This window comes from Pseudophryne corroboree, chromosome 8 (genome assembly GCF_028390025.1).
Source record: "Pseudophryne corroboree isolate aPseCor3 chromosome 8, aPseCor3.hap2, whole genome shotgun sequence".
NCBI classification, from domain to species: domain Eukaryota; kingdom Metazoa; phylum Chordata; class Amphibia; order Anura; family Myobatrachidae; genus Pseudophryne; species Pseudophryne corroboree.
Window position 1 is genome coordinate 25,501,940 of NC_086451.1, and position 26,511 is coordinate 25,528,450.

The 26,511-nt window shown below is 48.6% G+C and overlaps 1 protein-coding gene across 1 annotated transcript in view; it reads left to right on the forward strand.

Moving 5' to 3' along the window:
• The window catches only part of GATA1 (GATA binding protein 1), a 64,683-nt gene extending 38,451 nt beyond the window's left edge, over positions 1-26,232 (forward strand). Inside the window, exons 2-6 of the mRNA XM_063936094.1 lie at positions 11,362-11,565; positions 12,425-12,769; positions 16,629-16,774; positions 17,931-18,056; positions 25,246-26,232. Of these exons, the coding sequence (XP_063792164.1) occupies positions 11,391-11,565; positions 12,425-12,769; positions 16,629-16,774; positions 17,931-18,056; positions 25,246-25,557 (1,104 nt within the window). The 5' untranslated portion in view covers positions 11,362-11,390 and the 3' untranslated portion in view covers positions 25,558-26,232. The remainder of the gene's footprint in view (positions 1-11,361; positions 11,566-12,424; positions 12,770-16,628; positions 16,775-17,930; positions 18,057-25,245) is intronic.
• Positions 26,233-26,511: the final 279 nt, after the last annotated feature.

Here is a 26,511-nt window from a genome sequence, read left to right on the forward strand (position 1 = left end):
GGTAAATACTGTCTGCTTTATTTTTACACTGCAATTTAGATTGCAGATTGAACTCACCACACCCAAATCTAAAGGGCCCTACACACTGGCCTATCCGCTGCCGAGCTGCCCGACGGCCGACGAGCGACCCGGCGGCGGGGGGGGGGCAGTGACGGGGGGAGTGAAGTGCAGGCAAATATGGACGAGATCATCCATATTGGCCTGCATGCACAGCTGACGGGGGACCAGTGATGAACGAGCGTGGGGCCGCGCATCGTTCATCGCTGGAGCCTCCACACTGAAAGATATGAACGAGTTCTCGTTCATTTATGAACGAGATCGTTCATATCTTTCAAACAAATCGGCCAGTGTGTAGGGCCTATTACTCTCTCTGCACATGTTATATCTGCACATGGTTTTGCGCAATAGCTAAAAAAAATCCTGCTGCGATCAACTTGGAATTACCCCCTATATTTGCATTTATTGTCACCTCAGGACATATTAATTACAGTCAACATTTGTCTGATATCGGCTACTGTGATTAATTGGTGCCACCCAATTTCCTGCCTTTTAAACAACATTTCTTCCGGGACTGGATCACTATATTGGAAAAGTCCGGTATTATCATTACTGTATTTAAACATTGATGCTTAATTACTGCCCCTAAATAAATCTGTGTGATGTTGATTACTTTCCTGAGATACCATGATAATTAATATTCACATATTGTGATTTTATTTTGTCATGGCACTGAAATACTGATGTTGGATTACTACCCAAATTACTTTGGTGTTGATTACCTTCTAGCAATACTGTAATGCCCAGCGTTCACACGTTGCCATTCTATAAGGCTGCTATTGTGTTTTGTCAGCAAGTGACACCTTAAATTTGGTCCCAGATTTGTCATAACCAGTACTTTTCAGTACTGCGGGATCTATCCATGAAGCAGTGAAAAGTGTGGAGAAGTGAGCCAGTGGAGGGAGTTGCCCATGGCAACCAATCAGCTTTGAAGTAACAATTTTAAGTGCATTCTATAAAATGATATACAGCAGCTGATTGGTTCCCATGGGCAACTTCTCCACAGGCTCACTTCTCCACTCTTTTTACTGCTTCATGGATAGACCTGGCAGTGGCGGAACTAGCGAGCGGTGGGCCCAGGTGCGACAAAATGCTTTGCCCCCACCATCCAAGTCCACCCCCTCACCCCTGGAGAGGATCTGGTGGGGGCACCTGCTCAGGGCCAGAGAAATGGATACCTAGTAACAGTGCCGTAACTAGACTGTGTGCAAGAAACGGCATCGGAGCCCCACCCCTACATGGAAAATGGGCAGTGCGCGCCGTAGGCTCGTGCAAAAATACATAGGGGCTTGGCTTTGTGGGGAAGGGGTGTGGCCACAAAATAATACCAATTCATAAAACGATGCACAATAGTCTCCATTATTCAAATTACGCCGCACAGTAGCACCACTACACCAGGTAGAGACCCTTTTACACCTTACAGCGGACAGATTCCTCTTTTTACACATAACGGCAGACAGCGTCCCCTTTTTACACATTACGGCAGACAGCGACCCCTTTTTACACATTACGTCAGACAGCCTCCCCCTTTTTACACATTACGTCAGACAGCGTCCCCCTTTTTACACATAACGGCAGACAGCATCCCCCTTTTTTCACATTACGTCAGACAGCGTCCCCTTTTTACACATAACGGCAGACAAAGTGCCTTTTTTACACACAACGGCAGACAAAGTGCCTTTTTTACACATAACGGCAGACAAAGTGCCTTTTTTACACATAACGGCAGACAAAGTGCCCTTTTTACACATTACGGCAGACAGCGTGTCCTTTTTACACATAACGGCAGACAAAGTGTCTTTTTTACACATAGCGGCAGACAAAGTGCCCTTTTTACACATAACGGCAGACAGCGTGCCCTTTTTACACATAACGGCAGACAGCGTGCCCTTTTTACACATAACGGCAGACAAAGTGCCCCTTTTACACATAACAGCAGACAGCGTGCCCTTTTTACACATAATGGCAGACAAAGTGCCCTTTTTACACATTACGGCAGACAGCGTCCCCCTTTTTACACATAACGGCAGACAGCGTCCCCTTTTTACACATAACTGCAGACAGTGTCCACCTTTTTTACACATTATGCCAGACAGTGTCCCCCTTTTTGCATATTACGTCAGACAGTGTCCCCCTTTTTGCACATTACGTCAGACAGCGTCCCTCTTTTTACACATAACGACAGACAGCATCTCCCTTTTTATACATTACGTCAGACAGCGTCCCCTTTTTACACATAACGGCAGACAGCGTGCCCTTTTTACACATAACGGCAAACAAAGTGCCCTTTTTACACATAACGGCAGACAGCGTCCCCTTTTTACACATAACGGCAGACAAAAGGCCCTGTTTACACATAACGGCAGACAGCGTCCCCTTTTTACACATAACGGCAGACAGCGTGCCCTTTTTACACATAACGGCAGACAGCGTGCCCTTTTTACACATAACGGCAAAGTGCCCTTTTTACACATAACGGCAGACAGCGTGCCCTTTTTACACATAACGGCAGACAAAGTGCCCTTTTTGCACATTACAGCAGACAGCGTCCCCCTTTTTACACATAACGGCAGACAGCGTCCCCTTTTTACACATAACTGCAGGCAGCGTGCCCTTGTTACACATAACGGCAGACAGCGTGCCCTTTTTACACATAACGGCAGACAGCGTGCCCTTTTTACACATAACGGCAGACAAAGTGCCCTTTTTACACATTACGACAGACAGCGTCCCCCTTTTTACACATAACGGCAGACAGCGTCCCCTTTTTACACATAACTGCAGGCAGCGTGCCCTTTTTACACATTACGGCACACAGTGTCCACCTTTTTTACATGTTACGGCAGACTGTGTCCCCCTTTTTGCACATTAAGGCAGACAGAAAGAAAGAAAGCCAGAAAGAAAGATAGAAAGAAAGACAGGAAGAATTATACTTACCGTCTCCGCTGGCTCAGGCTCCTCGGTGCAGCTTCTGGCAGAGATCCCGATTCCCGGGCAGGAGAGAAGGAGGAGGAGGGAGGTGGAGGAGGGAGCCGCATCAGCGATGTGTTATTGGTGGAGGCGCTGCTGCTGCTGTCCCAGTCCTTCACCATAGGCTGTTCTCCGCGGCTGTGAATGCTGGGATGCGCTTCACAGCGTCGGAAGACAGCCTATGGTGAAGCAGAGGGACAGCAGCAGCGCCTCAACCTATAACACAGTGCTGCTGCGGCTCCCTCCTCCACCTCCTTCCCCCCGTGTCTGCTGCGCTCCTCTCCGGGCGGCTGTGTGCTGCGGGCAGCGGTTGCCTGCAGCACACAGCAGCATGTAATGAGTGAGTTTGACTCATTACATGCTTTGGGTCCCTGGACAGTGGCGGTGAGTGCCCCAATCAGGAGAGTACTTTTGTTTTCCATATTCCAACATGTCATGTTATTCATGGCCTACTGCGGGCTCGGTCAACCCGTGGCTCTCCAGCTGTTATGGAACTACAAGTCCCAGCACTGATCGTTTTGCTATAAGTAAATGCTAAAACTGTGTCAGCGAATTCTGGGAAGTGTGGCTGGAGAGCCAAAGGTTGGCAGAGCCTGACCTACATTATTTGTGTAGCGCACAGCTAGGTTTCAGTAGTTATATAAGCCCTGTGTTTTGCTTTGGATAGATGTTCTGCTCAGTTGATAAGCTATGGATGGACCAGTGGTCCACCACCCCATACCATAATATTCCATCCCACAGCTCCCTACTGCAGAACTTGCATTTCATGCATACCCCATACCGTACCACAGCTCCCTACTGCACCACCTACATTCCATACACTGCCCCCTGCTATCTAATAGCTCCCTCCTGTACAATACATACACCCCCCATACCATACACAACTGCCTCCTGTACAATACATACACCCCCCCATACCATACACAGCTGCCTCCTGTACAATACATACACCACCCATACTATCCCACAGCTTCCTCCTATACAATACATACACCCCCCATACCATACACAGCTGCCTCCTGTACAGTACATTCACCCCCCATACCATACACAGCTCCCTCCTGTACAATACATACACCCCCCATACCATACACAGCTGCCTCCTGTACAGTACATTCACCCCCCATACCATACACAGCTGCCTCCTGTACAATACATACACCACCCATACCATCCCACAGCTTCCTCCTATACAATACATACACCGCCCATACCATACACAGCTGCCTCCTGTACAGTACATTCACCACCCATACCATACACAGCTCCCTCCTGTACAATACATACACCCCCATACCATCCCACAGCTTCCTCCTATACAATACATACACCCCCCATACCATACACAGCTGCCTCCAGTACAATACATTCACCCCCCCCATACCATACACAGTTCCCTCCGGTACAATACATACACCCCTATACCATACACAGCTGCCTCCTGTACAATACATACACCACCCATACCATCCCACAGCCTCCTCCTTTACAATACATACACCCCCCATACCATACACAGCTGCCTCCAGTACAGTACATTCACCCCCCATACCATACACAGTTCCCTCCTGTACAATACATACACCCCTATACCATACACAGCTGCCTCCTGTACAATACATTCACCCCCCATACCATACACAGCTCCCTCCTGTACAATACATACACCCCCCATACCATCCCACAGCTCCCTCCTGTACATTACATACACCCCCCATACCATCCCACAGCTCCCTCCTGTACATTATGTACACCCCCATACCATCCCACAGCTCCCTCCTATACAATACATACCCCCCCATACCATGCACAGCTCCCTCCTGTACAATACATACACCCCCATACCATACACAGCTGCCTCCTGTACAATACATTCACCCCCCATACCATACACAGCTGCCTCCTGTACAATACATACACCCCCCCATACCATCCCACAGCTTCCTCCTATACAATACATACACCCCCCATACCATACACAGCTGCCTCCAGTACAGTACATTCACCCCAAATACCATACACAGTTCCCTCCGGTACAATACATACACCCCTATACCATACACAGCTACCTCCTGTACAATACATACACCACCCATACCATCCCACAGCCTCCTCATATACAATACATACACCCCCCATACCATACACAGCTCCCTCCTGTACAATACATACACCACCATACCATACACAGCTGCCTCCTGTACAATACATTCACCCCCCATACCATATACAGCTCCCTCCTGTACAATACATACACCTCCCCATACCATCCCACAGCTTCCTCCTATACAATACATACACCCCCATACCATACACAGCTGCCTCCAGTACAGTACATTCACCCCCCATACCATACACAGTTCCCTCCTCTACAATACATACACCCCTATACCATACACAGCTGCCTCCTGTACAATACATTCACCCCCCATACCATACACAGCTCCCTCCTGTACAATACATACACCCCCCATACCATCCCACAGCTTCCTCCTATACAATACATACACCCCCCATACCATCCCACAGCTCCCTACTGCACCACCTACATTCCATATACTGCCCCCTGCTATCTCATAGCTCCCTCCTGTACAATACATACACCCCCATACCATACACAGCTGCCTCCTGTACAATACATACACCCCCATACCATCCTACAGATCCTTCCTGTACAATACATACACCCCCCCCCCATACCATCCCACAGCTCACTCCTGTACATTACATACACCCCCATACCATCCCACAGCTCCCTCATGTACAATACATACACCCCCCCATACCATCCCACAGCTTCCTCCTATACAATACATACACCCCCCATACCATCCCACAGCTCCCTCCTGTACAATACATACACCCCCCTACCATCCTACAGCTCCCTCCTATACAATACATACCCCCCCACCCCCCCGTACCATCCCACAGCTCCCTCCTGTACATTATGTACATCCCCATACCATCCCACAGCTCCCTCCTGTACAATACATACATCCCCCATACCATCCCACAGCACCCTCCTGTACAATACATACACCCCCCTACCATCTTACAGCTCCCTCCTGTACAATACATACACCCCCGTACCATCCTACAGCTCCCTCCTATACAATACATACACCCCCCCCATACCATCCCACAGCTCCCTCATGTACAATGCATACACCACCCATACCATCCCACAGCTTCCTCCTGTACAATATATACACCCCCCATACCATACACAGCTCCCTCCTGTACAGTACATACACTTCCCATACCATCCCACAGCTCCCTCACGTACTATACATACCCCCCCATACCATCCCACAGCTGCCTCCTGTACAATACATACACCCCCCCGTACCATCCTACAGCTCCCTTCTGTACAATACATACACCCCCCCATACCATCCCACAGCTCCCTCCTGTACAATACATACACCCCCCCATACCATCTTACAGCTCCCTCCTGTACAATACATACACCCCCATACCATCCCACAGCTCCCTCCTGTACATTATGTACACCCCTATACCATCCCACAGCTCCCTCCTGTACAATACATACATCCCCCATTCCATCCCACAGCTCCCTCCTGTACAATACATACACCCCCCACCCATACCATCCCACATCTCCCTCCTGTACAATACATACACCTCCGTACCATCCTACAGCTGCCTCCTGTACAATACATACACCCCCCGTACCATCCTACAGCTCCCTTCTGTACAATACATACACCCCCCCCATACCATCCCACAGCTCCCTCCTGTACAATACATACACCCCCCCCATACCATCTTACAGCTCCCTCCTGTACAATACATACACCCCCATACCATCCCACAGCTCCCTCCTGTACATTATGTACACCCCTATACCATCCCACAACTCCCTCCTGTACAATACATACATCCCCCATTCCATCCCACAGCTCCCTCCTATACAATACATACCCCCCATACCATCTTACAGCTCCCTCCTGTACAATACATACACCCCCCATACCATCTTACAGCTCCCTCCTGTACAATACATACACCTCCCATACCATCCCACAGCTTCCTCCTATACAATACATACACCCCCCATACCATCCCACAGCTTCCTACTGTACAATACACACACACCCCCATACCATCCCACAGCTCCCTCCTGTACATTACATACACTTCCCATACCATCCCACAGCTGCCTCCTGTACATTACATACACTTCCCATACCATCCCACAGCTGCCTCCTGTACAATACATACACCTCCCATACCATCTTACAGCTCCCTCCTGTACAATACATACACCCCCCATACCATCCCACAGCTCCCTCCTGTACAATACATACACCCCCCCATACCATCCCACAGCTTCCTCCTGTACAATACATACACCCCCCCCCCCCATACCATCCCACAGCTCCCTTCTGTACAATACATACACCCCCCCCCCCACCCATACCATCCCACAGCTCCCTCCTGTACAATACATACAGCCCCCATACCATACACAGCTCCCTCCTGTACAATACATACACCCCCCATACCATCCCACAGCTCCCTCCTGTACAATACATACACCCCCCATACCATCCCACAGCTCCCTCCTGTACATTACATACACCCTTGTATCATTCCATTCCTGTATCCCAGACCCCACACTTCTGCCCCATCGAACACCCTGCACCCCGACAGGGTATCTGGTCTTCAGGTCGATGGCACTTAGTGGTTGACACTCATTAGGTCGACCGCTATCAGTCGATATACACTGCTCAAAAAAATAAAGGGAACACTAAAATAACACATCCTAGATCTGAATGAATGAAATATTCTTATTAAATACTTTGTTATTTACATAGCTGAATGTGCTGACAACAAAATCACACAAAAATTATCAATGGAAAGCAAATTTATTAACCCATGGAGATCTGGATTTGGAGTCACACGCAAAATTAAAGTGGAAAAACACACTACAGGCTGATCCAACTTTGATGTAATGTCCTTAAAACAAGTCAAAATGAGGCTCAGTAGTGTGTGTGGCCTCCACGTGCCTGTATGACCTCCCTACAACCGACACAAGTGGCTCAGGTAGTGCAGCTCATCCAGGATGGCACATCAATGCGAGCTGTGGCAAGAAGGTTTGCTGTGTCTGTCAGCGTAGTGTCCAGAGCATGGAGGCGCTACCAGGAGACAGGCCAGTACATCAGGAGACGTGGAGGAGGCCGTAGGAAGGCAACAACCCAGCAGCAGGAGCGCTATCTCCGCCTTTGTGCATGGAGGAACAGGAGGAGCACTGCCAGAGCCCTGCAAAATGACCTCCAGCAAGCCACAAATGTGCATGTGTCTACTCAAACGATCAGAAAGATTCCACATGGGGTAAATTTACTAAGATGGGAGTTCTATTTAAGATGGGATGTTGCCCATAGCAACCAATCAGATTCCAGGTATTATCTTCTAGAAGGTGCTAGATAAATGAGAAGTAGAATCTGATTGGTTGCTATGGGCAACATCCCATCTTGAATAGAACTGCCATCTTAGTAAATTTACCCCCATGAGGGTGGTATGAGGGTCCGACGTCCACAGGTGGGGGTTTTGCTTACAGCCCAACACCGTGCAGGACGTTTGGCATTTGCCAGAGAACACCAAGATTGGCAAATTCACCACCGGCGCCCTGTGCTCTTCACAGATGAAAGCAGGTTCACACTGAGCACATGTGACAGACGTGACAGAGTCTGGAGAGGCCAAGGAGAACGTTCTGCTGCCTGCAACATCCTCCAGCAAGACCGGTTTGGCAGTGGGTCAGTAATGGTGTGGGGTGGCATTACTTTGGGGGGCTCAGCGCTTGCGATCACTTCAGACTATTCGGTTTCTGTTTTGACGTCACAAACACGCCCTGCGTTCTCCCAGCCACGCCTGCGTTTTTCCTGGCACGCCTGCGTTTTTCCAAACACTCCCTGAAAACGGTCAGTTGACACCCAGAAACGCCCCTTTCCTGTCAATCACTCTGCGGCCAGCAGTGCGACTCAAAAGCTTCGCTAGACCTTGTGTGAAACTACATCGTTCGCTGTAATAGTACAACGCACGTGCGCATTGCGTCGCATGCGCAGAAGTGCCGATTTTTTTGCCTGATCGCTGCACAGCGAACGAAAGCAGCTAGCGAACAACTCGGAATGACCACCATTATGCACTGTTACCCAGCGCAGCATTCTCTGTTCAGCACCTGGGACAGCGGACAGATTGCCCAGTCCTGGGAACAGATACCACTCAGTCTACATCTGTGGCTTCCTCCTCCGGGGTAAATATAGATGAACAGGAGATGAAGACTGAGGGGCTGATTCAGGGTTGAATATGATACAACTGTTTGTTGGGTGTATTTTACGCCTTTGACCACTGCACATGCGCCAAAACTGAGCGAACGCAAATACGGGTGATGCGAGTTGAACGCATTTTCAAAGCATCTATACTTAGAACCAGAGAGGGGCAACTGGGCTGTAATTCTCATGAGGGTAGAGTTCAGCATGGGGGTGCTGTTACACTTGTTGTGTGCTATGCAGAGTTGGACACAAGCAGCAATACACGTACACACAGGGGACTGGCATACCGCAAGAGGAATACAACTCTGCAAATGGCCTGGAACAAATGTACATTCCATCTTATTCTGCCTCAGACCCCAGTGTTCAGCTTAGCCTGCCCCATTTTACGCTCTGCCCCCTCCCCCCCAACCTTAGTCTAGTTCCGTCCCCTCTATAAACTGTTCCACCTCCCCCTCTGCAGTTCCCCTTTTCCCCCTGCTCCCATATTTACCCTTCACCTGGGCTAGAGTTGTCACTTCTTCCTAGCACTGGGAGCCAGCTCTCAAAATGCATGTATGTTGGAGTAGAGAATACAGAATTATATGTGTGTGTATATATATATATATATATATATATATATATATGTGTATATATATATAAATATATATATGTGTGTATATCAGGGCCGGTTCTTGCCCTTGCGGCGCCCCGGGCAAAAGATGGGGCGTGGCTTAATATGGGGGCGTGGTCAGTCACGCCCCCCATTTGTAGCGCCGCTGAAAGGCAAAAAAAAAAAAAGTATACTTACTGTACCCCGCTCCTGTTTCCAGACCCTGCAGACCGGCGCCGCTCTTCTCCTCGGATCTATGGGAGAGACGTCAGTCATGACGTCTCTCCCATAGCACAGCATAAGCGCTAGAGGTCAATTATGACCCCTAGCGTCTATGCCACAATGCTGTGCGGTGCGCGATGACGTCATCGCGTACCGCACACCAAAGGTCCTCTCCATGAAGGGAAACTAGACGCTTAGCGTCTGATTCCCTTCAGAGCGGGGGAGGACCAGCGCCACGAAGGGAAACCAGACGCATAGCGTCTGGTTCCCTTCTCACAGCGGGAGGGGGGACACTGCTGGGGCGCACACTGACAGTGGAGGATCTTGCCATGGTGCGGCGCCCTCCGGATTGCGCCGGCGCCCTCCGGAAGGCGGCGCCCCGGGCAAAAATCCTGCTTGCCCGTGGCAAGATCCGCCACTGGTGTATATATATATATATATATATATATATATATAATGTGGATGGCTTGTAGTAGTGGGAAACAGCCCTCTGCTCCCATAAGACAAACACAGGTGGCACTCCACGGACTTAAACAAATGGTGATGTTTATAGATAAAGTCACAGCATGAGGGACTCTTCATGAGTGCCTTCTGCAACACACGGATTCCAGTATCAGTGATGTGCGGTGAGGCAGAGCTTTTCCTGTCATACTTATGTTTCTACCAGAGTTTTGATAGTATAAAGTATATGAGAATACATAGAACATGTTTGAAATATCTTCTTTGCATTATTCTAATCATTTTTATACCCAATACTCTGGAGTAAAAAGTCTATGGCAGGTGAGGCAGTGCCTCACCTGTGCATCTTTTCTGCACATCTCTGATCAAAACTCACCAAATTTCCAGGAGTTTATACTGCTGCACCTGTGTATAATGCCCACATGTACGCTTTGGCTCATATTTTGTGTGTAAATATGGCTCTGGTGCTAGCTAGTGTCTCCTGAGCCTTTTAGCTCACCGCACGTCTATATGGCCTGACATGCGGGGCGGGCTAGCCCTGTGCTGGGTGTCCCCCCGCATGTCAGTGTGAATGATCGTACGATCAACTCGAAATGACCCCCTTAAATGGATCCATATTCACCCTGCTATACCTCAGCCGCAGACCGGCTGTTTTTACCCTGATAAGACAACAGGGCACATGCCGGGTGCAGGGAATTGTCATAGGTCAGTGCAGGGATGTAAGTGTTGCTACCACTCTCTATAGATCGTGTGCTTTACCTGTTACAGGTGCTGTGTTTCATCTCAGCAGCCGAATAATGGACTTCACAACCATGTCTGGACAAGAACCCATCACCCAGTACTCTGATCCTGCACTCGGACGCAGCAATGAGGAACAAGACTTCTTCTACAACATGGGTAGCGATGGCAGCCCATCCCAGTATGGAGTAGCTGTGACCAGTCGTGCGGTAACAGGGTTCCGCCACTCTCCAGGTAGGTGCCCTGGCTGTAGCACTGGACTGTAAGCCTCCTTGTGGTCCCTGCTGTAGTGAGCCACATGACACATTTCGCGGTTTGCAGCCGGCTTCATCAGACGGTACTTTGGGGTCTAGTCATGCAGCAGTGAAAAGAGTGGAGAAGTTGCCCATGGCAACCAATCATCTGCTACTTATTTTATAGAATGCACTTGATAAATCTTACCTCAATGCTGATTGGTTGCCATGGGCCACTTCTCCACTGGCTTACTTCTTCACTCTTTTCACTGCTTCATGAACAGTATGTTCTGGCAAGTGGCCACTCTTTGTGGTCTCCCGTACTTTTTGTAGGAAGTTATGTGCACAGTCTTTGTGCACCTTATGGCGATAAGTCTATTTTATGCACATGTCTACCAATCTAATACAAATATGAAACTGTGCAAGAGTGATAATGACAGCCCTGATGTCCTACCAAGATTAGTTTAAGACATAATGACAGTCCCGATGTCCTCCTCATGAGTAATTTCAGAAACCCTGAGGCTCATCTGACCAGTGGTTCAGATAAGTTTCAGTAATAATAAATGTTGAGCTCCTTGCAGTTAAGTATTATTGGTAAAACTTTTATGTGTCATGGGTATTGTTAGAGGTGGGTAAATGTCAGGGGCCCCTTGCTATAGTCTCATAATGTGAGCTGATGTTTCTCCACAAAGCCCATGTACACCCATTCTGGGACCATGGGTCACCTGCAGGGCCCATGAAAAATATGAAGCCCACCTCTACGCTGAACACTCCTGTAGCAAACATACTGATGTCCTTTCTCATATGAACTTAGGTCGGCCTCAAACTCAGGAGATTCTCTGTCTGTCTCTGTCTTTCAGTTCTTCAGACGTTCCCTTCTCCCTGGCCGGAGAGCAGTTCTGGATTCCCCCACAGTCTGGTCACTTATGGAAGAAGCTCTGGGCCATTTCCCCTCTACACGTCAGGTGCCTCACCATTAGCGCCGCTCTCCTCTCCCCCTTTATACTCATCGGTACCATTCCTGCTGAGCCCATCTGAACGTGAAGGAAGCCCCAAATTTCTGGAGACTTTAAAGACAGAGAGGATGAGCCCCTTGACCAGTGATCTCATGACACTGGAAACAAGAAGCCCCAACAGTCAAGCTGTAGCCCAGATGGGATACATAGCAACAGTGCAGGACTTTAATAGCCAGTTCCAGTCAACAGGTAAATTGCTCCTCACCCTCTGTATTCCTCAAGCCATAATGTGAAGAGGGTGATATTATGTTCTTACGTAAGTTATGTAGACTGGAGGACTACAGAACCCAGAGATAGCAATGATGTGGATGGTGTGGCAGGTACGTTTCTAGAGAGGTACTTAAATGTTTTGAGTTGGGCTTTAAAATTGAGGACATAAGAGGGACACCCCATTTTGGTGTTAGCAGTAACAAATATCAGGGAGGTAAGGGACTGCAGGTGATGCTAAGTTTTACTGATTGTAACAGGGGAAGGGGGGATTACAGATGATGGGAGGTTGTACAAATAGAGACACTGCATATAAGAAATATTGTGAGGTGCCATTGATAGAAACAGTGGAGATAATAGATGTTAGGAGGTTTCACTGAAGGAGACAATGAAGATACGAGATGACAGATGGAGTGAGGCACGATGGAGACAATGAAGATAGGAGAATGACATATGTGGTAGTGATGCACTGATGGAGACAATGGAGACAGGAGATAACGTGGGAGTGAGGCACTGATGGAAACAATGGAGAGAGGAGATGACAGATGTGGAAATGAGGCACTGATGGAGACAATGGAGATAGGAGATGACAGGTGTGGGAGTGAGGCAGTGATGGAGATAGAAGATGACAGTAATGGGAGTGAGGCACTGATGGAGACAGGAGATAACATGTGGGAGTGAGGCACTGATGGAGACAATGGAGATAGATGACAGATGTGAGAGTGAGGCACGGATGGAGACAGCGGAGATAGGATATGACAGATGTGGGAAACACTGATGGAGACAATGGAGATAGAAGATGACAGAAGTGGGAGTGAGGCACTGATGGAGACAATGGAGATAGGAGATGACAGGTGTGGGAGTGAGGCACTGATGGAGACAGCGGAGATAGGAGATGACAGATGTGGGAGTCACTGATATAGACAATGGAGATAGAAGATGACAGAAGTGGAAGTGAGGCACTGATGGAGACAATGGAGATAGATGACAGATGTGAGAGTGAGGCACTGATGGAGACAGCGGAGATAGGAGATGACAGATGTGGGAGTCACTGATGGAGACAATGGAGATAGAAGATGACAGAAGTGGGAGTGAGGCACTGATGGAGACAATGGAGATAGGAGATGACAGGTGTGGGAGTGAGGCACTGATGGAGACAGCGGAGATAGGAGATGACAGATGTGGGAGTCACTGATGGAGACAATGGAGATAGAAGATGACAGAAGTGGGAGTGAGGCACTGATGGAGACAATGGAGATAGGAGATGACAGATGTGGGAGTCACTGATGGAGACAATGGAGATAGAAGATGACAGAAGTGGGAGTGAGGCACTGATGGAGGCAATGGAGATAGGAGATGACAGGTGTGGGAGTGAGGCACTGATGGAGACAATGAAGATAGGAGATGACAGATGTGAGAGTGAGGCACTGATAGAGACTGTAGATTGGAGATGACAGATGTGGGAGGAACTGATGGAGACAATGGAGATAGAAGATGACAGAAGTGGGAGTGAGGCATTGATGGAGACAATGGAGATAGGAGATGACAGATGTGGGAGTCACTGATGGAGACAATGGAGATAGAAGATGACAGAAGTGGGAGTGAGGCACTGATGGAGGCAATGGAGATAGGAGATGACAGGTGTGGGAGTGAGGCACTGATGGAGGCAATGGAGATAGGAGATGACAGGTGTGGGAGTGAGGCACTGATGGAGGCAATGGAGATAGGAGATGACAGGTGTGGGAGTGAGGCATTGATGGAGACAGGAGATGACAGATGTGGGAGTCACTGATGGAGACAATGGAGATAGAAGATGACAGAAGTGGGAGTGAGGCACTGATGGAGACAATGGAGATAGGAGATGACAGGTGTGGGAGTGAGGCACTGATGGAGACTGTAGATAGGAGATGACAGATGTGGGAGGAACTGATGGAGATAGACGACAACAGATGTGAGGATGATGCACTGATGGAAACAAAGGAGATAGGAGATGACAGAAGTGGGAGTGAGGCACTGATGGAGACAATGGAGATAGGAGATGACAGGTGTGGGAGTCACTGATGGAGACAATGGAGATAGAAGATGACAGAAGTGGGAGTGAGGCACTGATGGAGACAATGGAGATAGGAGATGACAGAAGTGGGAGTGAGGCACTGATGGAGACAATGGAGATAGGAGATGACAGGTGTGGGAGTCACTGATGGAGACAATGGAGATAGAAGATGACAGAAGTGGGAGTGAGGCACTGATGGAGACAATGGAGATAGGAGATGACAGGTGTGGGAGTCACTGATGGAGACAATGGAGATAGAAGATGACAGAAGTGGGAGTGAGGCACTGATGGAGACAATGGAGATAGGAGATGACAGGTGTGGGAGTCACTGATGGAGACAATGGAGATAGAAGATGACAGAAGTGGGAGTGAGGCACTGATGGAGACAATGGAGATAGGAGATGACAGGTGTGGGAGTCACTGATGGAGACAATGGAGATAGAAGATGACAGAAGTGGGAGTGAGGCACTGATGGAGACAATGGAGATAGGAGATGACAGGTGTGGGAGTCACTGATGGAGACAATGGAGATAGAAGATGACAGAAGTGGGAGTGAGGCACTGATGGAGGCAATGGAGATAGGAGATGACAGGTGTGGGAGTGAGGCACTGATGGAGACTGTAGATAGGAGATGACAGATGTGGGAGGAACTGATGGAGATAGACGACAACAGATGTGAGGATGATGCACTGATGGAAACAAAGGAGATAATGGAGTTTAATCCAAGATGACATCCGCACAATGAATGAAGTCAGCTATATTCTGGAGATCCTTGATAATGGTTTCCTAGCAGCTTCCAAACATCACAAAAATGTCTAAAACTTGTTTGCACCAGGAGCAAATGTCAAAAATGATATTTATCATATGTGAATTTAAACTCATAAATTCCTCAGCAGGTCTAAAGTGATTATATCATTATAAATTGACATTATATTGGCCAAATGTGTGAGATATATATACATATAACAGAAGAGCAGCCCTGTACCCACCACATAACTGAACCTAAGGATGACCGGTATGCACAATTTACTTATATAAATATTTTTGCAGATCTCTCAATAAGATAGGGGTGCTGATACTCTAGGGCACCATGATTCAGGAAAGTTTGGGGACCACTGGAATAGACATTAGGCATCATTACCATCACATAATTATTATTACACAGTAACACGTCCATCAATCGTCCATAGACAGATAATTGCATTGACAGACCCTCCTGGGTCACCTATTTGTTCGGAATCTTTGTTACCTTTTGGTAATGTGTAATTACAGTTGTTTGTGTGAAAATTCCTCTTGCTTGTGGAGGACACTGTGGCCCAGATTTAGCCTTGGAGAGTGATAAATTGCACAGTGATAGAAGGTCTATTCATGAAACAGTGAAAAGTGTGGATAAGTGAGCCAGTGGAGAAGTTGCCCATGGCAACCAATCAGCTGCTCCGTACAATTGTATATTATGCAAATGATAACTGTTACTTCAATGCTGATTGGTTGCCATGGGCAACTTCTCCACTGGCTCACTTCTCCACACGGGATGTATTCATGTGACTGGCGGTCAAGTGACCGACGATCACATGACCTCCCCATATATCCCCTCCCCCCTCACTATCCTGACGGTCGGTATGCCGACCAACAGGGACTATTCCCACTCGTTTGGAGATGCACCTGTATTTCTCAGGGCTGTGCAGGCTGGGTAAATGTGGGTAAATGGAAGGTGTAGCATTGCTGGATAGTCACACCCTTTATATAGCTATATATATATATATATACTCTATCCTTCTTTGTCCCCAGAGGATCGCGAGTGTGTGAACTGCGGAGCAACGGTGACTCCCCTGTGGAGGCGAGATGTCAGTGGCCACTACTTGTGTAACGCCTGCGGTCTGTATCACAAGATGAATGGGCAGAATCGCCCGCTGATACGACCGAAGAAACGACTGGTATGGATCAATGGAATGGATATACCAGATTGATGTATAATGGACACGGGCGGGAGGGGGGAGTCAAGGAGTTCATTTATTTATTCTCAGGTTCCATTTACACAACGCACATGTAATAAACACAATCCACTAGTTATCACAAACCCAGTCCTCTATACGATGACCGGGGAGGGGGGGTTCCAGTTGCCCAGAAACCTCCCTTCCTCATAGCCTGGGCAGCAGCCACTACATGCAATATAAAGGGTGGAATGGTGTGTGTGTGTGTGTGTGTGTGTGTGTGTGTGTGTGTGTGTGTGTGTGTGTGTGTGTGTGTGTGTGTGTGTGTGTGTGTGTGTGTGTGTGTGTGTGTGTGTGTGTGTGTATACATGCTAATTATGCAACCTTCGTGGACTGGCGACAATCACTATAAAATGTAAACAATTTGGAAACCCCCCTCCAGAAATCCTGCGTTTGCTCCTTTGAGTTATCAAACCTTCGAAACAAGAAAAGTGGAGGCGTTGCTTATTGCATCCAATCAGATTCTAGCTGTCATTTTCTAGACTATAGTAAATGATAGCCAGAATCTGATTGGTTGCTGTGCCTACCAGCTCCAGCGACTGTGGTTCAGGGTACAGACATGAATGATAATAGCTCACAGCCTGAAAGCGGCCTGGATTGTGGGTTCCAGTCTACAGATAGACAGTTAAAAGATAGACAGTCATTAGGTAGACACCATATGATCGGATAGACAGGGACAAAAGTCAGACAGGGTCAAGTCAGACTAAAAAAAAAAATTTTCTATTTTTTTACAACTTTTGCCTCATTTACTATCCATGTCACAAACTATTACCTTTTAGTAAAGTTGTGGCGAGCGAAGCGAGACACTGAGCCCGAAGCGTGGCGTGCGTAGCAAGCTCGTGAGGCGATGAATTTCACCAAATTTGGGTTAAAAATGTTTAAAAACACAAAAAAATATTTTTTTTTGTGTGTGTCTGACTTATGACCATGTCTGACTTTTGACCCTATCTTTTGACTGTCAACCATATGGTGTCTACCTAATGACTGTCTATCTTTTAACTGTCTATGTGCTATACCGCACCCAAACACCTAGATGGGCATTAGTTAAAGTTGCAAAAATCTCCAAAAAGTCACTCTTCCTCCTCCCTGTGCCTCGCAGATTGTCAGCAAGAGAGCCGGGACCCAGTGCAGCAACTGTCATACCAGCACCACTACCCTCTGGAGACGCAACGTGAACGGGGATCCCGTGTGCAACGCCTGCGGCCTGTACTACAAGCTACACAATGTAAGAAACCGGGGGGCTGTTCCGCCTCTCAGAAAACTGCGCATAAAGTACATTTTCTCTGACGTCCTAGTGGATGCTGGGAACTCCGTAAGGACCATGGGGAATAGCGGCTCCGCAGGAGACTGGGCGCAAAAAGTAAAAGCTTTAGACTAGCTGGTGTGCACTGGCTCCTCCCCCTATGACCCTCCTCCAAGCCTCAGTTAGATTTTTGTGCCCGAACGAGAAGGGTGCAGGCTAGGTGGCTCTCCTGAGCTGCTTAGAAGTAAAAGTTTAAATAGGTTTTTTATTTTCAGTGAGTCCTGCTGGCAACAGGCTCACTGCATCGTGGGACTAAGGGGAGAAGAAGCGAACTCACCTGACTGCAGAGTGGATCGGGCTTCTTGGCTACTGGACATTAGCTCCAGAGGGACGATCACAGGTTCAGCCTGGATGGGTCCCGGAGCCGCGCCGCCGGCCCCCTTACAGAGCCAGAAGAGCGAAGAGGTCCGGAGAAAGCGGCGGCAGAAGACGTTCCTGTCTTCAAATAAGGTAGCGCACAGCTCTGCAGCTGTGCGCCATTGCTCTCAGCACACTTCACACTCCGGTCACTGAGGGTGCAGGGCGCTGGGGGGGGGAGCGCCCTGAGACGCAATAAAAATGATATAAAAACCTTATATGGCTAAATAAAATGCATCACATATAGCTCCTGGGCTATATGGATGCATTTATCCCCTGCCAGTTTCCTGAAAAAAGCGGGAGAAAAGGCCGCCGTGAAGGGGGCGGAGCCTTTCTCCTCAGCACACAAGCGCCATTTTCTTTCACAGCTCCGCTGGAAGGACGGCTCCCTGACTCTCCCCTGCAGACTACACTACAGAAACAGGGTAAAACAGAGAGGGGGGCACTATTGGCAGCTAATATATAAATACAGCAGCTATAACAGGGAGTAACACTTATATAAGGTTATCCCTGTATATATATATATAGCGCTCTGGTGTGTGCTGGCAAACTCTCCCTCTGTCTCCCCAAAGGGCTAGTGGGGTCCTGTCCTCTATCAGAGCATTCCCTGTGTGTGTGCTGGGTGTCGGTACGATTGTGTCGACATGTATGAGGAGGAAAATGATGTGGAAGCAGAGCAATTGCCTGTGTTAGTGATGTCACCCCCTAGGGAGTCGACACCTGACTGGATGGTAGTAATTAAAGAATTACGTGACAATGTCAGCACTTTGCAAAAAACTGTTGACGACATGAGACAGCCGACAAATCAATTAGTGCCTGTTCAGGCGTCTCAGACACCGTCAGGGGCGCTAAAACGCCCGTTACCTCAGATGGTCGACACAGACCCTGACACGGATACCGAATCCAGTGTCGACGGTGACGAGACGAACGTAATGTCCAGTAGGGCCACACGTTACATGATAACGGCAATGAAGGAGGCATTGCACATTTCTGACACTACAAGTACCACAAAAAAGGGTATTATGTGGGGTGTGAAAAAACTACCAGTGGTTTTTCCTGAGTCAGATGAATTAAATGAGGTGTGTGATAAAGCGTGGGTTTCCCCCGATAAAAAACTGCTGATTTCTAATAAATTATTGGCACTATACCCTTTCCCGCCAGAGGTTAGGGCACGTTGGGAAACACCCCCTAGGGTAGATAAGGCGCTCACACGCTTATCAAAACAAGTGGCGTTACCATCTCCTGATACGGCCGCTCTCAAAGAACCAGCTGATAGAAGGCTGGAAAATATCTTAAAAGGTATATACACACATACCGGTGTTATACTGCGACCAGCGATCGCCTCAGCCTGGATGTGCAGCGCTGGAGTGGCTTGGTCGGATTCCCTGACTGAAAATATTGATACCCTGGATAGGGACAGTATATTGTTAACTATAGAGCATTTAAAGGATGCATTACTATATATGCGAGATGCACAGAGGGATATTTGCACCCTGGCATCTAGAGTAAGTGCGATGTCCATTTCTGCCAGAAGAACGTTATGGACACGACAGTGGTCAGGTGATGCGGATTCCAAACGACATATGGAAGTATTGCCGTATAAAGGGGAGGAGTTATTTGGGGTCGGTCTATCGGACCTGGTGGCCACAGCAACGGCTGGAAAATCCACCTTTTTACCCCAGGTCACCTCTCAGCAGAAAAAGACACCGTCTTTTCAAACCCAGTCCTTTCGTCCCTATAAGGGCAAGAGGGAAAAGGGCCGCTCGTTCCTGCCCCGGGGCAGAGGAAGGGGAAAAAGACTGCACCATACAGCCTCTTCCCAGGAGCAGAAGCCCTCCCCCGCTTCTGCCAAGTCCTCAGCATTACGCTGGGGCTCTGCAAGCAGACTCGGGCACGGTGGGGGGCCGTCTCAAGAATTTCAGCGCACAGTGGGCTCACTCGCAAGTGGACCCCTGGATCCTGCAGGTAGTATCACAGGGGTACAAATTGGAATTCGAGACGTCTCCCCCTCGCCGGTTCCTGAAGTCTGCTCTACCAACGTCTCCCTCCGACAGGGAGGCAGTATTGGAAGCTATTCACAAGCTGTATTCCCAGCAGGTGATAATCAAGGTACCCCTCCTACAACAGGGAAAGGGGTATTATTCCACGCTGTTTGTGGTACCGAAGCCGGACGGCTCGGTGAGACCAATTTTAAATCTAAAATCTTTGAACACTTACATAAAAAGGTTCAAATTCAAGATGGAGTCACTCAGAGCAGTGATAGCGAACCTGGAAGAAGGGGACTATATGGTATCTCTAGACATCAAGGATGCTTATCTCCATGTCCCAATCTACCCTTCTCACTAAGGGTACCTCAGGTTTGTGATACAAAACTGTCATTATCAGTTTCAGACGCTGCCGTTTGGATTGTCCACGGCACCACGGGTCTTTAAGGTAATGGCCGAAATGATGATTCTTCTTCGAAGAAAAGGCGTATTAATTATCCCTTACTTGGACGATCTCCTGATAAGGGCAAGGTCCAGGGAACAGTTAGAGGTCGGAGTAGCACTATCTCAGGTAGTGCTACGTCAGCACGGGTGGATTCTAAATATCCCAAAATCACAGCTGATTCCAACAACACGTCTACTGTTCCTAGGGATGATTCTGGACACAGTCCAGAAAAAGGTGTTTCTCCCGGAGGAGAAGGCCAGGGAGTTATCCGAGCTAGTCAGGAACCTCCTAAAACCAGGACAAGTGTCAGTGCATCAGTGCACGAGAGTCCTGGGAAAAATGGTGGCTTCTTACGAAGCGATTCCATTCGGAAGATTCCATGCAAGAACTTTTCAGTGGGATCTGCTGGACAAATGGTCCGGATCGCATCTTCAGATGCATCAGCGGATAACCCTATCTCCAAGGACAAGGGTATCTCTCCTGTGGTGGTTACAGAAGGCTCATCTTCTAGAGGGCCGCAGATTCGGCATTCAGGATTGGATGCTGGTAACCACGGATGCCAGCCTGAGAGGCTGGGGAGCAGTCACACAGGGAAGAAATTTCCAGGGCTTGTGGTCAAGCATGGAAACGTCTCTTCACATAAATTCCTAGAGATAAGGGCCATTTACAATGCCCTAAGTCAAGCAAGGCCTCTGCTTCAGGGTCAACCGGTATTGATCCAGTCGGACAACATCACGGCTGTCGCCCACGTAAACAGACAGGGCGGCACAAGAAGCAGGAGGGCAATGGCAGAAGCTGCAAGGATTCTCCGCTGGGCGGAAAATCATGTGATAGCACTGTCAGCAGTGTTCATTCCGGGAGTGGACAACTGGGAAGCAGACTTCCTCAGCAGACACGACCTCCACCCGGGGGAGTGGGGACTTCATCCAGAAGTCTTCCAAGTGATTGTAAACCGTTGGGAAAAACCAAAGGTGGACATGATGGCGTCCCGTCTCAACAAGAAACTGGACAGATATTGCGCCAGGTCAAGGGACCCTCAGGCAATAGCGGTGGACGCTCTGGTAACTCCGTGGGTGTTCCAGTCGGTATATGTGTTCCCTTCTCTTCCTCTCATACCAAAAGTACTGAGAATCATAAGAAGGAGAGGAGTAAGAACGATACTCGTGGCTCCGGATTGGCCAAGAAGAACTTGGTACCCGGAGCTGCAAGAGATGCTCACGGAGGACCCGTGGCCTCTACCTCTAAGGAAGGACCTGCTCCAGCAGGGACCTTGTCTGTTCCAAGACTTACCGCGGCTGCGTTTGACGGCATGGCGGTTGAACGCCGGATCCTGAAGGAAAAAGGCATTCCAGATGAAGTCATCCCTACCCTGATCATGGCCAGGAAGGATGTAACTGCAAAACATTATCATCGCATTTGGCGAAAATATGTTGCGTGGTGTGAGGCCAAGAAGGCCCCTACGGAGGAATTTCAACTGGGTCGTTTCCTACATTTCCTGCAAGCAGGATTGTCTATGGGCCTAAAATTAGGATCCATTAAGGTTCAAATTTCGGCCCTGTCGATCTTCTTCCAGAAAGAACTGGCTTCAGTGCCTGAAGTTCAGACGTTTGTCAAAGGGGTACTGCATATACAGCCTCCTTTTGTGCCTCCAGTGGCACCTTGGGATCTCAATGTAGTTTTAGGGTTCCTAAAATCACATTGGTTTGAACCACTTGCCACAGTGGATTTGAAATATCTCACATGGAAAGTGGTAATGCTGTTGGCCCTGGCTTCAGCCAGGCGCGTATCAGAATTGGCGGCTTTATCCTATAAAAGCCCTTACCTGATATTTCATTCGGATAGGGCGGAATTGAGGACTCGTCCTCAATTTCTCCCTAAGGTGGTTTCAGCGTTTCACATGAATCAACCTATTGTGGTACCTGTGGCTACTAGGGACTTGGAGTCCTCCAAGTCCCTACTTGGAGGACTTGGACTCCAAGTTGCTGGACGTAGTCAGGGCCCTAAAAATATATGTTTCCAGGACGGCTGGAGTCAGAAAATCTGACTCGCTGTTTATACTGTATGCACCCAACAAGCTGGGTGCTCCTGCTTCTAAGCAGACTATTGCTCGTTGGATTTGTAGTACAATTCAACTTGCACATTCTGTGGCAGGCCTGCCACAGCCAAAATCTGTAAAAGCCCATTCCACACGGAAGGTGGGCTCATCTTGGGCGGCTGCCCGAGGGGTCTCGGCTTTACAACTTTGCCGAGCAGCTACTTGGTCAGGGGCAAACACGTTTGCTAAATTCTACAAATTTGATACCCTGGCTGAGGAGGACCTGGAGTTCTCTCATTCGGTGCTGCAGAGTCATCCGCACTCTCCCGCCCGTTTGGGAGCTTTGGTATAATCCCCATGGTCCTTACGGAGTTCCCAGCATCCACTAGGACGTCAGAGAAAATAAGAATTTACTTACCGATAATTCTATTTCTCATAGTCCGTAGTGGATGCTGGGCGCCCATCCCAAGTGCGGATTGTCTGCAATACTTGTATATAGTTATTGTTACAAACAAATCGGGTTGTTTATTGTTGGAAGCCATCTTTTCAGAGGCTCCTACGGTTATCATACTGTTAACTGGGTTCAGATCACGAGTTGTACGGTGTGATTGGTGTGGCTGGTATGAGTCTTACCCGGGATTCAAGATCCTTGCTTATTATGTACGCTCGTCCGGGCACAGTATCTTAACTGAGGCTTGGAGGAGGGTCATAGGGGGAGGAGCCAGTGCACACCAGCTAGTCTAAAGCTTTTACTTTTTGTGCCCAGTCTCCTGCGGAGCCGCTATTCCCCATGGTCCTTACGGAGTTCCCAGCATCCACTACGGACTATGAGAAATAGTATTATCGGTAAGTAAATTCTTATTTTTGCTCCACCAATTTACCGGTAACCTCAACATAATTGTTTTTAAGGTGTGAGCAAGAGAAAACCCTCGTCCTGGTCAATGTTCCATGTCAGTTCATGCCACAAGTTTTTTTTTTTTCTTTTTCCATAATTGAAGTTAAATTGTATAGATGAGGGTTAGGCAATGTGTGACAGCTGCTGTGGAACTACACATCCCAGCATACCCTGCTGCAGTTGTAGCATGCCCTAGATCTGAGGCAGGACATGCTGGGATGTATAGTTCCACAGCAGCTGGAGCACGGCCTATCCCTCATATATATAGTGAAAATAGTGTTATGTATTTTACTTAGAATATATTTTTTGGTTTATAGAATTGTACTTAGAATAGAATACATGTTTCACGACCCGGCAGATATTTCAGAACAAATTGAATGTGCAAACTGTGTTCTATAGAGAGGTTACAGCGTGATTGCCACGCTCCGGTGCGACTCAAGCTGCAGTACTCTGTGCTGCTGTTACAGTTGAAATCCAGGGATTGGCCAGCCGGCTTCCTCTGCGGCTCCCCCTGGTGTGTCCCTAGCTTTGACAAATGAATGCAGTCAGACACACATGAGATCTGAAAGAGGGCTTTTTATTTTTGTATTTTTAAATATTTGTACATTTATATTGTATATTTGCAATGCCTCGCCCACGGGTGGCGCAAGCCGGCCGCTGCCGCTCCTACAAAGAGTCCATGAAATCTCCATCTCCCAACAGAGATCCCAGACTCGTCACTCCCCCAAGACCGCAGTCGTTGCTGACCTCTCCCTGCCCCGCCCCCAAATGCCAGCAGCCCGTCAATCACCGGACAGGACTTATACTGCACATATATACCTAGTGTTCACTCTAGAATCCGGGCAGAGCAGGGCGCCGGACCTAGAGGAGCACAAGCATGTGCTCGCGCGGCAAAGCCGGCGTGGCCACGCAAAATAGGGGGCGGGGTCATAACGTGTAATAAAAGTGGGGGTTCAGCCCACAGACGTAAAAAAAGGGGGCGTGGGCGGCGTCACTGTTGGGGGCGTACCCAGCACCTACGGAGGTGCTGGGCTTCCCCCAAACTCTCTCTCAGCGTGAATAGATGCCACGCGCATGCGCACGGCATCTTTACATGCTGGGAGGGCAGGAAGCGGGCGGCTGTTTTAGCAGGACGCCGCAGAAAGGGCAGGGCGGGTTTTGCCCTTAAAAAATTGGGCAGGGCGCAGCTCCCTGCTAAAACAGCCTAGCGTGAACACTATATACCGGCCCGGGACACATGCGCAAAGTACCAATCATCTGTATTTTGCGGCATAAGCCGCAGTACCGTCGGGCCCATGGTTATTATTAAATATACCATTACTATAGATTTTATATTATTTTGTAACCCATAATGGTTCCTGTCACTGATGTGTCTACAAATGATCCTGTCACAGGTGAACCGCCCTTTGGCGATGAAGAAGGACGGGATCCAGACACGTAACCGCAAAGTGAGCAGCAAGTCCAAGAAGAAGAAGCAGCAGCTGGCAGAGGACGGCTCCCTGGATCCCCTGAGGATCATCCCGGATGATCAAGCCATGTATTCATTTGGATCCATCTTTATGCCCGGCCAGATACCCTCAATGGGGCACCTGATGCCCTGCACCCCTCCGCATCACCTGATGACAGCTCCCAGGATCCATCACTCGCCCCCGCATCTCAGTTACCGGCCGCATATGGGTCCGGGGGTCGCACAGGCCCTCGGCTAAAAAGGGCATTCTGTACAACTGGTCTACAGAGACGGCGCCATACTGATTCTCGATTCTCCTGCAGGAATTCCACCCCTGTATCTCTGACCAGGACGGGCGTGGTATGGAAGGTAGATAGTGTTTGGTCGACCACTATTGGTCTACAGCAACTAGGTCGACAGGGATGATAGGTCGACATGTTCTAGGTCGACAGGTCAAAAGGTCGACATGAGTTTTTTATGTTTTTTGGTGTTGTTTTGTCCGTACGGTGACCGGAAACCCCAATTAGTGCACGGCTCACTTCGCTCGTCATGCTTCGGGCAAGGTGTAGTACGCGTGGATCGTTAAGTATGAAAAAGTGCATGTCGACCTAGAAACCCTGTCGACCTAGTTACTGTCGACCAACAGTGGTCGACCTAGATAGTGTCGACCTAGTTGCTGTCGACCTAGAGACCGGATCCCAGCCAGGACACCCTCAGATACCAATCCTTCCAGTCATCTCTGGCAGCTCATGGAAGATAGATAATAACCTATAACATACGCCATTTTCCTGGAGCCCACCGGACATTCCACCCCTGTTAGACTCTTTCGGCCTCACCAGAGACATTCATTATATATATATGATCTGTTTTATGTACATTTTTACTGAACAATATTTTATAAAAATGTTCAATAAAGACGTGCGTATTTTACTCATCTATGTAGTGAGATGTGAGTGAGAGGGACGGACTCCCTTGTCTGGAGACTCAGCGAGCGCCATTCAGAGGTGGTGATAGCGCTGTATGGTGATGCAGTGGGAGGCGCCTATTACAAGCACACGCCTCCTGCTGCAGTAGTGATCCCACCCTTGTCTTAGGACGCAGCATCAGACCATTCACTCACCAGCGGGCGGCTTGCAGCACCCATAGTCCTTGCAGCACCCATAGCACCTCCGTCCAACCGCGTATCCCTGGCCTCTAACCTCCCCCTAAACGT